This window comes from Vigna angularis, chromosome 9 (genome assembly GCF_016808095.1).
Source record: "Vigna angularis cultivar LongXiaoDou No.4 chromosome 9, ASM1680809v1, whole genome shotgun sequence".
Lineage (NCBI taxonomy): Eukaryota > Viridiplantae > Streptophyta > Magnoliopsida > Fabales > Fabaceae > Vigna > Vigna angularis.
In genome coordinates, this window is record NC_068978.1 from 20,417,133 (window position 1) to 20,435,238 (window position 18,106).

The following is an 18,106-nucleotide window of genomic DNA, read 5'->3' on the forward strand; positions in this document are numbered from 1 at the left end:
CATTTCTTTGTTTTCTACCGTGTTCTCTATCCTCAAAATTACAGAATAAGTAATATATATATATATATATATATATATATATATATATATATATATATATATATATATATTGGTGGAAGTATTATTTCTCAATAACAAGATAAAATATTCGTAGTTTTCAGTTCTTGTTGAAGTTAAAGAAATACAGGTACACCAACCCACAAAAGACAGAGTCCAGCATCCTCAAGCTTTAATAACCTGCTGGACAATTTATTGGCACTGCACTATTGATAAGTATACCAACCCCACCAAAGTCTTAAAATTTAATTTTACAAAATGTGATCTAAAAGTTATCCCTTATTTATAGGCTTAATATAAAGATATTTTTATGTGAAATTTTCAAACTAAAACAACCTGCCTAAACACGTCAACATAGTTAAAAAAAAAAAAGGAACGATTTTCAACCTTCATTATTTTCCTATTCAATTTCATTGTTCAAATTAAACAAACCATTAACCTTTCTTTCTTATAATTATGTTGTCTAGAATTTATTTATTTAATCTATTATTCTATCTGCTATAATCTAAATTTAAAGTAGAGCTCGTCATAAATTTTACAATTTTGGTATGTACTTAAGAACAACAGGGACACATAAAGCAGATGAGAAAAGATTGGTCTAAAGGTGTGGGAGCATGGCCGCAGCCCCAGCATACGAAGAAGACCTCCCTGCAGCACCGAGCTGGCTGAACAAAGGTGACAACGCGTGGCAGCTAACAGCAGCAACTCTGGTGGGTCTTCAAAGCATGCCAGGCCTAGTCATTCTCTACGCAAGCATGCCAGCTCCACCAAACAATGTGCTGCTGATGCTAACGGGTGGTGGGTTGCTGTGGATGGGATGGTCAGGGTTCAATGGTGGAGCACCTTATGCAGCCAACGTTGACGCCTCCATTGCTGTGCTCAACACTAACATTTGTGCAGCCACTAGCCTCCTTGTTTGGACCTCTCTCGATGTCATCTTTTTCTCCAAACCATCTGTCATTGGAGCTGTTCAGGGCATGATTACTGGACTCGTTTGCATCACCCCAGGAGCAGGTATATTTCTATTCATTTCTTAACATGCTTATTTTCATCCTTATAACTCATTCTCCTCCTGTTTTACCCAACAGTTAAGAAACACTTCAATATTTTCATCCATGAGATATTTGGAGTTTAACCCTTTTGAAAAAAATACCTATTTAATTTTTTCACTATATATAGAAAAACAGTCCAATAATATTATCTATAAAATTTTCTTAAGCTTCTAATAATTCTTTTACCAAAACCCTAGTAATATAGTTAAAATGAACTCATTGAAATTATTACTTCACTAGTTCTTTATAAATTATTTATTTTTGAAAAAAATTATGTTTATTTCACTTGTCAACATTTATTCTTTTCTTAAAAAAAACATTAAGAACGAATGGAAATATATTCTCTATTAAATATTATACTGTTATTTTATATTCAATTTCTTAAGAAATTAATAATTGAATATAATAATAAAATATGTATTATTAATGTAGAAGACCCAAACAAATTATAAAAGTTTATACGTGATAGTCATTCTATAAATGAAATTGGATTTTTTTTCTTACACCGAAGACATTTTTTGACATGATGACAATTTAATTTGTGCATGGAGTATATACACCAGTGCAGAAAAGACTTTAGATGTCTCTTCTTTTGGTTTTTTGATGTTCGACCTCTCTCCGACGTCTTTGTGGATGACGTCAGTCAGACGTCGGGGGTACACATCGGACGTCTATATAGACGTCCGTCGTGTCATCCTCGACGTCTATGTAGACGTCCGAGGGGGTACCCACTGACGTCTACATAGACGTCCTTTGTGGCAGCCCGACGTCTACATAGACGTCCGCTGCATCAGCCTCGACGTCACACAGACGTCCGAGGTGTATCCCCTCGACGTCCATATGCATGAACGGTTTTGTACTAGGGATTAGGGATTGGACGCCGGTTTGTGCACTGCCAGACGTTTATAGACGTCCGTTAGTGAACTAACCGACGTCTACTGGATATTTTTTTAAAAAAATTAATTTATTTTTGCAATAAAACCACACCTGAAAAAAGCAGAAAATTATCCCAGAACAATATAGTATAATATATATATATATATATATATATCCATTTCAATGTAAAAAAAGTTCTACTTAATATAAAAAATAATCCACTACCAAAACTATCAAGATATAAACTTAAACTAAAATTAAGCAATGTTTAACAACAAATAAAACTATTCCTAACTTCATCTTTGCAGAAGATAAGCTGTCAACTCCTGCCTTATCTGCCTAATTGTGTCCTCTGGTATAGGAGATGCACTCTTGAAGCGCTGCAAAATTGAAGAAAGATTCATTATGGTTTCATATATGTTTGAAGATGAATTTGATTTGTAATGTATTCAAGGTATACATCATTACCTCATTCCAGTCATCTGTAATGACAGCTCGAATGATGGTCTTAATCCAACACATGACATAGAAGCCACATTCCCATGAATCTAGCTGCTGGTTACACTAAAATGACAAACTAAATAGTTAAGAATTTAGATAATTCAATAACATAGGAAATGAATTAGAACAATAAATGACTTACAACCTTTGGATACAAAATTTGAACGAGTTGACCTCGAGATTTACCAATAACTCTGTACAGATTGAAAACACAAAGTAAAATTAATATAACTATATTTATCATAAAAGTTTAAGGTGAACATCAAATTCAAAGTCATTTTTGGAGAAACACTTACCCTTGAAGCATTGTTCTCAAGTCATTTTTCATCTTCCTATGCAACGAACGAAACCATATAATTTTACATTGTTTGGGAATGATGACCATCAGCTGCTAGTGCGACCTATCACGAAGGACAAATAATTATTTAACTAATTAAGGAAACTTTAATAATGAACTTTTACATATAACAACACCTACCCATCAATGTATGGCACAAGGTATACGTCTCCTTTTGACTCATCCATCCATGTTTGCAAATAATGTTGTATGTTTTCAAGTGTGTTACCAGAATGTTGAATGGTCTGAGGTTCAACAAATCCGTACATGGAAGACCGACCTTGGTCAATTCTGCTCTAATGATAGTTTTAATTTATTTCATTTTTTAATCTTTATTTTTGACATGTTCTTTTAATCTTTTAAAAATTACTAATGTTCACTTCGTTATTGATTTTTGTTTTTTAAAATAACCTCTATTTAATAATAATATGAATTACAAACAATAATATTTCCCGACACATGTTACTTCAAAATCGTCATGATATAATATTTCCAAATACACGTCACACCCGTTGAGAAACAAATTACGAAGTCTAAACAGTGACATAATCTTCAGGCAAAAAAGGTGACACAATCAAAGTAAACAAAAAAAAAAGTATGAATAGCTAAATATTTAATTATACATTGACTAAATCATATTAAAGTGCTTAATATTACATCACCAATGTGCATGTATCATCGTTGGCATTTGTTCGACATTAATTAATATCCAAGTGAGAATGAAAATTTGCAGGGCTTGTGCAATCTTGGGCAGCTATAGTGATGGGAATACTTTCAGGAAGCATTCCATGGATGACTATGATGATCCTCCACAAAAAGTCAAGCTTTCTGCAGAAGGTTCTGTTTCTTTTATATGTCAAAATATCACAAACACTTAGCAATAGTATTTTTTTCACCATAGAAAATAATAAACATCCCTAAAATAAAATAATGATTATAAGAAAAATGAGAAAATTGATATGTAATCAATATAGTGTTAATTAATAAACAATTTTTATTATAATATAAGCTAAAATGTATTAAAAACTAAAAAACACATAAGAGTGAAATTGAATAATAACTGAGAATCGAAACTAACAACTTATTTTTTAATATATTTCAGTCAACAGTGAAGAATATGATATTTTACTTTCTTATTTAATTTTTTCATTTGATAAATTGTGGAATAAAAAGAAGGGTTAAATATGTTTCTAGTCCCTAAACTATTGGCCGTTTCTGGTTTTCGTCCCTCTTTCAAAGTAAGGTACGATTTGGTCCTCAATCTTTAAAAAACGTTCGTTTTAGTCGAAAAAACGAACGTTTTGAGGACTAAAACGAGGACTAAAAACAAAATTTTGAGGACTAAAACGAACGTTTTTTAAAGATTGAGGACCAAATCGTACCTTACTTTGAAAGAGGGACGAAAACCAGAAACGGCCAATAGTTTAGGGACTAAAAACATATTTAACCCTAAAAAGAAAGAAAAGAAGAAGAGAAAGACAATGATAGTTTTAACGAGCATGTTAGAAGAGAAGATGAAATGATATTTGAAATAATATTTAAAAGTGTTATAAGTTGCAATATGATTTGATAAGTTCCTATGCTTTGTTTAGTTAATTCTTATCCAATAATTTTTTGTCTGGTTGGCTTTTGCTTAGGTTTTCATTAGTACTCATTCAATAAGGTTACAAAGTTTGCAAGGATAGGGAGAAATTCACATGTAATCTTTTGATTAATTATTTTCCCCTAAAAAGAAAAGGTTTAGGTTGGTTTTGAGAGAAAAACACAAATAAGATTGATGAATTAATTCTCATATCTTATGATTTCTCTTTCACACTAGTGCAGTCAGAGGTTATGACACTGATTATTTTAGCGTATAGACACCGATTCTTGACCCGAAGCATATTCAGACGAGGTAAAAGGTCTGCACTTTTATGTCTCGACTGTGAACCGAGGCAAAATAATATACGATTAGAACTCGGTTCAAAGGGAACCGAGGCAGTATGCTCTTTCTGGTTTCCCCATCAGGACGCCGCCATCGTCGTCTTTCTCACGCTGCCAAACACCACACGTCGCCAAACACTGCCATCTTTCTCACATCGGACCACCCAAAACACCACCGTAGACCACCTTCGTCCGTCATCATCTTCGTCCATTAGAGACAACGCGATGATGCAGTAAGAACCTAGGAAGACCACGCGACGATGGCGGCAATGCGGCGGCAACACTGTCTTCACCACGCGACGGCAAGGCAGCAGCGGGGAGGCAGCGGCGGTGACATTGTGGAGCGGATCTGGAGCGGCTTGGTGATGAAGATGAACAGTGGTGCGTAGATGGAGGCTGCAGGGCCAACGTCGGAGCTTCGTGAAGATCGCCATGGAAGATAGCACCAGCGCGATTCTGCTGAGGATGCGATTTTGGTGGCTCCGTTGCTCCGCAATGGACGAAGCTGGTGACGACAGGGAGCTCGACGACGAGGCAGTGGTTGACCACGCGACGGCGAGACAGCAACAGGGAGGCTGCGACGGTGAGGGAGCAGTAGCGGGGAGGCGTGACGGTGAGGCAGTGGTTGGATGGCAGCAGAGAGAAGAGAAGCACAAAGAAGAGAAGCAGAGAGAAGAGCAGGTAGACGACAGGGAGCTCGACGACGAGGCCGTGGTTGACCACGCGACGACGAGGCAACAACGGGGAGGCCGCGGTGGTGAGGGAGCAGCAACGGGGAGGCGCTGGTTGGATGGCAGCGGGAGAGAAGAATTTCTTGGATGGCAGTAGAGAGAAGAGAAGCATAGAGAAGAGAAGCCGAGAGAAGAGCAGGTAGGTAGGGTAAATTGCCTCGGTTGTTTCTTTAACCGAAGTAATTTACCTTTACTGTCTCGATTCTTTCTCCAACCGGTACCTATACGCAGATTATACGCTTCGGGCAATTTTTAACCGAATTAATATGTTTATTATGCCTCGGTTCCTGTTGAACCAATGTCTATAAATTCATTCAAATTACAATACTACCACCGCACTGATATTTGCTTCGGGTTTATTCAAACCGAGACCTATTAGCCGCGTTAGAAACCCTTTTTTTTTACTAGTGTCAGAAAGAAGAAATCTAAAACAAATGGAACTCAAGGTTCAAGTTTTGGTTGTATATAAATTTATCTTGAACAAAGAAAATCTTCAAACATCATGTCAAATCAATAGTTTTCATATTATTTGTCCGATGACATTTAGGTCTCAAAAGATATTATTAATCTAATTCAAGTTTCATAATAATCCTTGGATGTCCTTGTCATGAAATAAATTTCCTCAGCACTGTTTTAATCATAGCAACAGCATCTCTTTTCAAACGACTCAAACCAGTTGTGATATTTTGTATTATATACTTTTCTGTTTTTAATAGTATCTTATATTGTTTTCTATTTAAAAGAAAAACGAAACCAATATTTTCCTCAAAACCCATCAATATGGAAAACTGATCCACAATGATATCTTCCATATTATATTATTAAATTTATTTTAATTAATATATTTCTTTGTCACTGTTTATATAATTAATTAACATATACTAATTTCAGTTGCGTAAATTTTTCATTTTTTAGAATGGAAAGAAAAATCTTGAAAGTTTTTGAATAATACAATTATTTCTAATTAAATATCTTTATAGTATGTGAAGAAATACCATGTACATAAAATTTCTTTTTGGTCCGTTAACATTTTTTAAAATTCAGCACTAGCTCATTTGGAAAATAATTATATTTTTTCTATCTAATTTCGAATGTACCCCTTATAGTCTTCTTATAACTATCTAAATCATTGTTGTCTATACATTAATATCTAAACCATTTCGAGCATAAAGATGTATTTCAAAATTAGAAAGACAAAAAATTAGAATAAATTAAAATCAAAGTTTAAAAATGGTGTAAACGTATATCTATCTCATTTCTCATTAAATTAGTATAGGTTCTGATTTTTATGCTATATTGTAAAACAACCATGATTTTTGTGACCCAATATTTTTCCATACCATTTAATAAATATAAATATTATTATATTATTTTAATTTTTTTATATATTTATTTTATTAGTTAAATATTTCATTTTCTTATTAAAGAGTAATAATACACGTATACTTTCTACACTTATTACATTTTATTTCTTCTTTTTATCTATGTTCTTATTATATCATATATGCTATAAGCTTATCACTTTTATTCTCTCTAAGTACAATTGTGTATCAAGTGTTAGTATACATAAATACTTTTGGGTTAAAAATGTGCCTTATTTTTAAACTAAATTATAAAGTATTGAATTTCATTTCTAATAAATATATGCAGTGTGTTTTCATTATGATAATTGAAGTTTCACAAAAAAAAACTAATATAATCCAAATGTCCCGGAAAATTATTTTACACTCGCTTTCATAAAAAACTAATATAATCCAAAAAAACACAATTTTTCATATCAATTAAAAAAACATATTTAATATTTTTTTGGCTATTAAAATAGGTGGTAAAGTGAAGTTAAGAGAAAAAGATGGATGTAAAATGATAATTTTTCATTGCAAAACAAAGATCAAATTAATTTATAATGTCTCTGCATGCCCTTTGCCACTTGTGGGTTTACAACACTCAGGTAGATGATGCCCTAGGAGTATTTCACACACATGCAGTTGCGGGCTTATTGGGTGGCCTGCTCACAGGTCTCTTAGCAGAACCTGAGCTTTGTAGGCTCATATTGCCAGTGAGCAACTCAAGGGGTGCCTTCTATGGTGGCAGTGGTGGTGTCCAGTTTTTGAAGCAATTGGTGGCAGCATGTTTCATCACAGCATGGAACTTGGTCTCCACCACACTCATTCTTCTAGCCATACAGTTTTTCATACCCTTGAGGATGCCGGACGATCAGCTCGAGATCGGCGACGACGCCATCCACGGCGAAGAAGCCTATGCCCTATGGGGTGATGGTGAAAAATATGATCCAACCAGGCATGACTCCTCTAGAGTTGATAAAACTTCACCATCTCCCTATGTTAATGGAGCAAGGGGTTTGACCATAGACTTATGAGTCATGTATAGTAAAGTGTAAAATTATCTCCGTAGTTTCAGAATTACCAGCATTAGCGCACTACGATTGGTGTACTACGTCTAAGTATGTAGGATTTTATCCTTTACATTCTTTTTTTATCTTTATCTCTTTCACATAATGTGGAGATGGTTGTAATAATCAATATATTACAAATGAATATAATTTATGTGGCTATAACATAGTATAAAAATTGCTTAAATATATATATTTTTTTAATAAGAAAATTGTTACAACTATTTTTTTTTAACATTACACATTTTGTTCCCAAAACCATAATGGTGGTTGCGAATTTTTTTTCTCCTTGGCAAAAGTCGGAAGATATATATTTTCCGCTCATATATACCCTTCTTACACTTGTAAATATGTGTTCTTTTTCATATTTAGAAAGACAACACATCTCTTCTATCACTCTCACTCTATTCTATTCAATTTAATTTCGGTCTTAAGTTTATATTTACTCCTTAAAAGAATTATTTTTGCTATCAATTCTTTAATACATATTTTAGGAAATTTGTACATACACTTTGATAAATTCTTAAGGATAATAATCTCATTTTTTAGAAAATTCGAGTAAGTTGTGTTTTTATTAAATTCTCCACCACATTAGTGTATTATGTTTAAGTATCTAAGACTGTAATTTCATTTTAAGTGTGAAAGAAATAGTAATCAAACCCTAAACATAACCATTAACCTCAATCTTTGATTATCATCACGTTTCATGTGACACCCGGGCACGGAGACGAGGGCGGGGAGTGATGCCGGTGCAAGAAGCATGGTGCAGGGGGCACAGAGCGGCTCCTGGTAGCTTCGGGTGGAAGGGGTACATGGACGAATCGAGCATACACCGGAATGAGAGGGATTTGGAGACTGTATAGGTATGGGACTATACGGTTGAAGGATAGCTTAAAGGAATTGATTTGACTACTCATATCACCAAAATGCATTTGCTTTTCGGTAGCCTAGCCCATAAGAACTCCATGGTTAAGCGTGCTTAGCTTGGAGCAATTCTGGGATGGGTGACCTTCTGGGAAGTTTTCCCGGAAAGTGACAAAGCACACTGGAAAGCCTGGTGGTGATCTGTGGGGGCAGTCGATGGTTCCTGTGAGTTGCCGGGGCGTTACAGATGGTATCAGAGCCTAGAGCAAAAGCTGGTGGGCATGTGACACCCGGGCACGGAGACGAGGGCGGGGAGTGACGCCTGGACATGATTCAAACATTAAACATACATACATTAACCTTAGATCACGTGGAAGCTCATGCATACACAAACTAGGACTTTATTTATACTCCAAAAACACCACAAATCCTTCCTTGTACTAAGGTTTTATGCAACTCTTCCTCTTTTCTCCTAGAAAATGTCTTTCCTCTCCCTTATCTCTCTCAATTTCGTTTTCTATAATTAGGGAAGCAATATGCAAACCCCTTCCACTCTTATCTTTTTTATCTTCTTCTATTCTGTCTTTATCTTTTTAGTTAAAATAATATCTCTCACTTAATCTAAAAAACCACTAAGATTTCCTCTCTTAACTACTTTTAAAATATCAACAACCAATAAATCTTTTTAAATCCACAAAATCTCTCTCTTATTATTCAGGCTTTGTTCTTTTGTAGGGATTTGGGAGAGATGATTTGAATGGATTTGAGGATAATTTTTTTGTTGTTTTTTTGAGTGGATTTGTGGGTAATTGAGAGTGGATTTAAAAATAAAATTTGTGAGAATTAGTGTAGAATTTGATTGATGTGACAGATTTAAAAAATTAGTTTAATTAATAAAAATTGAAGATTATCAAAATGCCCCTAGTTATTAAAGTAATATAAAATGTTATTTATTAATGTTATATTTAATTGTAAAAATGTTTATAAAAAGACCAAAATCATAAATATTTTTTAAAATTAATTTTTTAAAATTATAAAAATTATAATGTAGTAAAATAAATTTATTTTTAAATGTAATATTTGTTTGTAATATAATTTACTAGAAAATTAATATTAATATTATTATTATTAATTTATTATTATTATTAATATTAATATTATTATTATTATTAATTATTATAATAATAATTATTATTTATTATTATTATTATTAGTTATTATTATTTATTATCATTTATTCCAATAACATACTTTTTATTCTTATTTTAAATTAAGTTACAAAAAATTTCTAAAGAAATAATAAATATATGAACACGATTTAAAATATTTCCTCCAAACTCTTTAAAACACTGGTTTATTATTAATTTATTTAAAACATAATTTACCCATTTGAATATTTTCCTATTTTCAGCTACAACAAAACTTTTCTTTCTAAATTTAACTGAAAATTTTATACGTTAAACAAAAAAAATGTTAAATGCAATGTCACAAAAGTACTCTTTATTGTTGATTTAAGAACAAATACAACCATGTACACTTGCATTCATCAAGCAATACAAAAAGAAGCCATTGTTGCAAATAAGCAGTTTCAATAACATAAATTTCTCTGTTTCAATTCAAACACTGCTCTGTTTGTAATCATGGACTTCATTTCTCTGTTCTTCCCTTTCTTCCTCGTCAAGCATGTCCTCAAATTAAGGTATGTCAATTCCCCCATCATGACGCGTCTCTTCCAAGCAACCTTCCACCATTACCACGCCTAATCTATTTCCCCTTTTCTCTCTATTTATCACTTCCTAATTTTCATAACAACCCTAACAAATTTTCTTTCTCTTTTCCAAATCTAAACACAAATCATGAAGCTTCCCTCCTTTCATCTCCACCCACAATCCCAAACCCATAAATACAACACTGCCCATTCAAATTCCCCACAAAAGTTTCAATATTGATTTCTGGGCAATCCTCCATTCAATCTTTCCCCATGCCACCTCAAATGCAGCCTTTCACGGATTACCTCCGCACCATGCCACAGGCAGACGGCGGTGAGAGGCGGACCCCACCGCTGAACCGAACCGTGAAGAAGACGTTGGTAGTAGAAGAGTCCTCCTTGGACAATCCGGATCTAGGCCCGTTTTTTCTGAAGATGGCCCGAGAAACAATAGCGTCCAACCATAACTCTAAGGTGTAATCGATTATCTTCACGTGTAACCGAATACGCCCCACTGTGCAACTCTTCTTCATCATCGAACCGGTTACGCCATTCTTTGTAACCGAATACACATCTCCTCTTCAACTCTGTCGTCATCGTCAACCACGTTCTTCCTCGTCCATTAACCACTGTCTTCTTCTTCATCACCGTGAACACCTTCAACCTGCAACAACCACACCAAAATTCAAAAATAAATATTACCTCTACCCCGTCCTCACTGCGAACACAAAACTCCAGCACGCAGACACACTTCTCAGTCGCCCTAAGCTGCATAAACGAGTATGATTTTTTATGTTAAGCATGACTGAATGGTTTGTTTGGAATTTTTAAAATAGGACGGGGCAAAACAGTCTTTTCCACCCAAATCATCGCAAATCTTCTCATATTAGCGGGATGCTCCTTGTATCCGAATCTCGCAAATCCTCGCTTTTCCCTCCGTGCAAATTAATTGTGGCAACCGAACATGACTTTCTTCGCAAATCAATCTTCGTAAATCAGCGTGAACAGGGGTATCCACGCAAAGGAACACAGTGTCAGATTTTTTTTTATTCTTTTATTCTACACCTCCTTATATTAATTTCTACACCAATTAATAAAGGCAAAAAGACCCTTACCCTAGAGCCTAAAATTCAATTAAAACAAAATTTTTCCTTGACTCTTTTTTCTTCTAGAATTTAACTCACACCTTCAATCCTAAATCATCCCTCCATCAACCAATCAACACATCACATTGGTAGTAACACCCACACACATTGAAATAACCACATATCAATAATGTATTTCACTTAATCAATAATAACATTAATTAATAAACATAGCAATTAAAATCATAAAAACCAATTACCACAATAATTCTCAAGTCTCATAACTACTTTCTTTGTTGACTACTACAATTTCCTCATATCTTACAGGGAACATGTTTATGAAAGTTTTACATTTTGAACAATTTCAGAATACAACTTAGAATAAGAACAAGTGACAAAAGGAAATGGAAAATGGATTAAGGAAAGGAATGAAATTAAAACATGTCACTACTATCAAAGGATAAGTTCAAGAAGGATTCGTCACTTTAAAAAGTCTTTTAAGATAAGAATAAAAGTAAGAAAAGAAAACTCTAAAAAATGTGTCTGAAAAAAAGAATTTTATTCAATTTTTAAAAATATTTCTACAAGAGATTTTAACTTTATTTATAGCTAACAATGTCACTCTAACAAAAAAATATTATAAGTTGGTTACAAACCATGTAAACACACGGAAAGAAATTAATGATGACACCTAGCTAATGTGACCACAAACCTATTTAAGTTAATGATTACCTTTATATTTTATTAATCTTGTGTTTAACATTTAATTAATTTCTAATTTTTTTAGCACATAAACGTTTCTTGATTTTAAGAGAGATACATGGTAATTCTTTTATTCAAAGATAAACAGATAAAAGTGGTTACATAAACGTATGAAGTAGTTATAACATTTATATGTACGTGAAATTGACATATGAAAATTAGAAAGTTTTCATTTATGTTCTAATTGTTTGAAATAAGGAAGAAGAGACGTTATGTGAAATAGTTACAACTATCACGTACATTTGAAGTAAAATGTGAAATAGTTATAATGTGATTAAAAATAATAAATAAAGTTAATTATTCTCTATACATACATTTTTATGTTAACTTTTAAATTGACATTTATCAACTGCTCTGCTCTAGATGCTGAAGCTAGAGGTATAGTTAGAATGTTAAACTTGTATTGGTCACACTTTATAACAGAAACTTGAAATAACTTTTTTGCGATTTTCATTTATTTACTCAAAATAAATAGAAGGTTTAAACGCTTACTTCGTCCCCATGTTAAGGAGTAAATTTCTGTTTAGTACCTGATTTAAAAAATGCTTCTATTTTATCTCGAAGTAGTATAAATTGTATCAATTAGATCCTTTCTGTTAAATTCATATAAACGGAGTTAACTCCAACTTACAATCCACACTTTTTCTTCTCTCTCCTCTACATCCTATTGTTCCAGCTTTTTCTATTCTTCTTCCTCACTTCCAGCTTTTTCTATTCTTCTTTCTCACTTTTTCTTCTCTCTGCATTTTTAAGAATGCATTAGAAACATATATGTACAAAATATCACATGAACAGACTACAACACAATGAAGCAAGCTGGCATCTTCAAAATCCTTCTCCAAACTCTCTCTGTTGCTTTTCTTTGCATCAGTTTCATTTTGCTATGCAACCTCTCGCTTCACTCGTCACCCTGCATTCCCACCACCATCATCCAAAGAAGAAAGACTCATAAGAAGCCTTAACCTATTCCCGAACAAACCCTTCAATAGTATTGAAGCTGACCACCTTCATAGTTTTGTCCCTAGTCAGATCGTCTAGAAGAACTTCTCATTCCTTGGTCATTCTGGCCCTTCTATTGAAGACCTTGGTCACCATGCAGGTTACTATTCACTTCCTCATTCCAAAGCTGCAAGGTAATTAATATATATAAATCTATCTCCATGCAACCTTCTGATAATAATATCATGATAACAAATCTTCCTTTTTGAGTGGCACGCAGGATGTTCTACTTTTTCTTTGAATCACGAAAGAACAAGAATGATCCTGTTGTGATATGGTTGACTGGAGGACCATGATGTGGAAGTGAATTAGCTTTGTTCTCGGCATTCAAAATCTCAGCTCGTAACATTTCTACTTCTCTTGCCATTGCTATTAGATTCTTCTCTTTTGCTTTCATGTAATCCACTAGCTCTATGTTTTTCTTCTTTTCATATTTAAAGGTGCCACTGTCACCCAACCGGATTAGAGGAATTAATAGATAAGTTACAAGATAAAGAGAAACAAACTGCAAAAATGATAATATGCAAATTTCAGAAAAATGTTTGTATTTTACATTTAATATCGATTGAACTTTAAATTAAACTGTTATTTTACGTTAATGGTTGGTTCATATTTATGTATTTTTTTCGTAAACATAAAGAAAAAGAAGCAAAGGCCATGGAAGAAGTTAGAGGAAACATATGAAGGTGAAAATTAGGAAAAAACAAATATATGAAACAACGGTGCCCATGCCACCATTTATAGATTATCAACGTGGACAATCAAATCACAACAAAACTCAGATTTATGATTCAATACTGAGAGAGATTAAAAGAAATAGAAGAAGAAAATATAAGGTTCATTCCAAAACGGGTTAAAAGGGCAACCCAATTCAATGTTGATAATAAGCACAAACATGTTGCGATTTAAGGGAGAAAAGTTTCACAGCTGAATAAAGAAGTCCTCCAATAATTTGCAAATGACATTACTACAAAATATTATTTTCACTGTATAGTTGCTACTCTTCCCCATTCAGAATGGGAGTTAAGATTAGGAGGATATTTCTTCTTTTGAAGAATTTATTTAATGCCTTTGATGGTTGTTGTGGAAAAGCGTAATAATATTGTGAAAAAAGGAAATTGTTCTGTATATACGGGGATGGAGTTCATAACCAGAGTATTTTTGAATTTCATGATAATGTTGTCTCAGTATGTTTATTTTTGTTATAATCAGAGATCATGACTTGGGAAGTCCATGGGACAGAAAATGCAGAGAGAGAAGAAAAAGTGAGGAAGAAGAACAGAAAAAGCTGGAATAGCAGAAAATGCAGAGGAGAGAGAAGAAAAAGTGTAGATTCGTAAGTTGGAGTTAACTCTGCTTATGTGAATTTAACGGAAGGGATCTAATTGATACAATTTATACTACTTTGGGATAAAATAGAAGCATTTTTAAAATCGGGTAATAAACAAAAATTCATCCCTTAACATGGGGATGAAGTAAGCATTTAAACCTAAATAGAAAAAATAAGGATAAAAAATATTATATTCTTTTTCATCAATTCATTATCTGCATACGTGATAAATGTTAAAGTAAACTTATTACAAGACCTTAATCACTTACGCAGTGTTCGTTTGAACAAATTATACTCTTCAGAGGTGAATGCAAGCGACGATTTGAAAATAAAGTTGTGTTCGGATGAGAGGAAACACAAGGAACGCTGAAGACGGATTTGCAGGATGCAATGGTATTTTATCACCCGCGAAAGTGAAGAGATTTGGAGGGATTGTTACTTAAATGTCACATGTACCCTCAACCTATTATAAAATTCCTTGTCTGTATATGAGCTTAACATACGAAATCGATTCGCAAAACTACACAACCGATTTCAATAAGTTAAAACTAAAAAGACGTGAAGAAGAACAATTGAATACACTTTTACTACTGCTATTGTAGATTCAAGAGCAAAGTTATTTGGCTTGGCGTGGTTGTAGAGATTTCCTGAGCTGAGCTTGCTCTAGACAGTCGTTACACAGGAAAGATTCCTGCACCCACAGTCACAATGTTTGAAAGCGCTTTTGACCATAAGCAACCATTAATAAGTGGTTGGTGTTGGGTACGTTGTTGTGTTTATTGCGCGATCAAAAGGAGTTAATATATTGGTGTCCTGAGTTCTCTGTGCAGGTGGTGTTGAAAGTGTAATTTGTTCGGTTTCTTCCATTGACGAGGAAGAGCAACACCGGTTTCTTCCATTGACGACGAAGAGCAACACCAGTTTCTTCCATTGACGACGAAGACCAACACATGAGGTTAGTATTGCAATATCTTGTTTGCCAATTTTCTTGTTCTTTTTTAGTTGCAGGGTTGTAGATGAGGACAAAGAAGGAGTTGATGGCATGAAGAAGAATGTGTTAAGTGGAATCTGCGTGTTTGAAGGTAAAGAAGACGATGAACAATGCTTCATCACGAAATTGAAGAAAGCGTATTCGGTTCCATAGCTGGAGTATTCAGTTCCAGAGCTTCGAACCATTCACACACGAGCTGTATCCGATTCCATAGTTGGAGTATTCGGTTCCAGATCTTCGAACCACTCACACACGAGTTGTATCCGGTTCCCGGCGTAGGAGTATTCGGTTCCCCATGATCGCAGATCTCGCACAGCCCCATATTCGGTTCCAATAGCGGCGTATTCGGTTCCCTCTTCTGGCAACACCTCCGTCTTTGGTTCCATGAAGCGTATCCGGTTCCATGTTTGTGTGCCCTCACTTGGACGCGCTGTATTCGGTTCGGTGATGTTCCTTCCAGCATGACAAGGAAGCTTGGCGTGGAGGTGGAGGCTGCCTGAGAGCTCCATTCCATGGTTGTTGAAGCAATCCAGGAACCTGGAGAAGAAGAAGCTCCATTCCACCATTGCAGGCATTGCAGGCATTGCAGAGAGCTCTATTCCATGGTTGTTGAAGGAGTCGAGGAACCTGGAGAAGGAGATAAACCTGGAAAATGCATAGAAGAGTAAATCATCTCCCATCCATGCATTGGAGTCGATGTGCGTGGGTGAAAGATGAGCACCCCTAACGTCTTTGTTTGTGATGCGGGTGTTCAGTGGTTGGAGGTATTGTTAGTGTGGTCGAGCTACGTGCGTGAAGGTGCATGAAGGTGGTGGAGATTTGGCAAGCAGATGGAGCATTTGTGTGTTGTGTAGGCTAGGCAAGGTGGTGGAGGTTCATCAATAACATTTTGTGTTATTGGTATTGTTTGTAAGTTTGTTTGTTGATAGTGAAACGAGTTTATGATGAGTTTGGCAATGTAAGAAATCCTTCTTTACAAGTTTTAATATAGTTGCATTGTTAGAAAAGAACATTTGGTCGCTGATTACTTGTGAAGGTAGAGGATTGTGGTGCAATATTGATTTAAGTGGCAAGGTGCTCCATTTTAACGTAAGATTGAAACTTTTTTTTATGCTTTATGTGCATTGTTAAATAATTTTATTACATAATAATTTCATATAATTATGTTTGCAGGTTTGGTTTAGGGTGATAGTTATGTATGAAAATTGACATTTGAAATTATCATCTACACAAGGAGAAAGTGTTTATGTAATTGGAGAACTTGTGAGTGGCATTACATTAGAATTTGGACTAAAATTTTTTGCTCATACCAGCTTCAAATCTTCATACGTCTTCAAGAGGTGAGTGTTATACATTCTTTGCTTTTAATAAATATATGAATGCGTGAATGAGTGATGGTTATTTGTATGTTCATGAGGTTGAATTCTTGAATGCAATGTATTATGTTTATTTAATATAGTTATCATGATATATGAATGTAGGTTTAATGTCTCTGTATGTCCTTATTTTGGCCCGAAATCTCAATTAAGTCCCCTTTTTTTTTACCGTCTCAATTGGGTCCTCATTTTTGTAAAATTGTAACAATTAAAGACCTACCGTCAAATTGGACAAACGGCCGTTTAATTGTTCGTTACGTGGCATGCACAGTGTTTTCAGTAATCACAAGTGGAATTAAAAAAGAGTTTTGTATTAAAAGGTATGAGGTTAAATCAGCTTTAGGGAAAGGGCATAGTGGAAAAAACTCATTATGATTCCCACTTCAATCATTCATTGTTGTTCCCCTTCTCCTTCTCATACACCAGAACAGAACACCAAAACAGAACACCAGAACATAAATGATACAGAATCTGAACCTCAAACCACTCCTTCAGCTCCACCAAGCGCTCAAAGACGGCGTCGAAAACCTCTGCTGCAAAGTCGCAATCGGGGTCAAAACGGGAATCGTTAGAGTTGGAGGAGGAGACGAATTTACAGAGGACCAGGGCAACGCCCTCGGCGGAGAGAGTCTGGAGGAAGGTTCTGGAAGGTTCCTAGGAGGAGAGGGAGTCCTTGACGCCGGTGAGTCGGAAGCCGAGGGGAATGGTTGAGGTGGTTATGTCTTTGCTGAGGAATTTGGCGATGTAGTCTTCGGAGTGACCGAGGTGCGAGGTTCGGGAGCCGAATTTGACGTCCATGACGAAGGGTTTAGTGTAGGAGGCGATGAGGTCTTGGAGGAGAAGGTGGGTGTGGGGGCCAGAGATATTATCCACCATTTTCCAATTTCCAATTTTCCACCGCTTCTCAAATCCCAATCAAGAAAAACACTAAATCACACAAAAATGGAGATATTATCACAAATGTGGTCTATGTTAGGGTTACTCACCGTGCTCCAAAACGTTCTCCCATCCCAGCTTCTCTCATTGCTCCATTCCTTATACGATTCTCTACAAGATTTGCTTTCTCCATATTCCTATTTCGAGATTCTAGAGTTCAACGGCTAC

General features: G+C 34.8%; 1 protein-coding gene and 1 pseudogene across 1 annotated transcript; one reads left to right on the forward strand and one right to left on the reverse strand.

Annotated features, from left to right (window-relative positions):
• The first annotated feature begins 599 nt into the window (after positions 1–599).
• On the forward strand, positions 600–8,037 carry LOC108347307 (ammonium transporter 2 member 1-like). The gene is made up of 3 exons (XM_017586474.2): positions 600–1,071; positions 3,557–3,660; positions 7,426–8,037. Exons 1-3 carry the CDS (start codon positions 672–674, stop codon positions 7,852–7,854), a joined length of 933 nt encoding a protein of 310 aa, XP_017441963.2. The 5' UTR covers positions 600–671; the 3' UTR covers positions 7,855–8,037.
• Positions 8,038–10,873: 2,836 nt separating this feature from the next.
• On the reverse strand, positions 10,874–17,878 carry LOC108346628 (inositol polyphosphate multikinase alpha-like; annotated as a pseudogene).
• Positions 17,879–18,106: the final 228 nt, after the last annotated feature.

Bases quoted from the DNA above. Each gene is read 5' to 3' on its own strand.
- LOC108347307 (XM_017586474.2), top strand. From the start codon at position 672: ATGGCCGCAGCCCCAGCATACGAAGAAGACCTCCCTGCAGCACCGAGC. The intron at 1,072-3,556 runs GTATATTTCTAT...GAAAATTTGCAG, and splicing joins TTGCATCACCCCAGGAGCAG to GGCTTGTGCAATCTTGGGCA. The intron at 3,661-7,425 runs GTTCTGTTTCTT...TACAACACTCAG, and splicing joins AGTCAAGCTTTCTGCAGAAG to GTAGATGATGCCCTAGGAGT.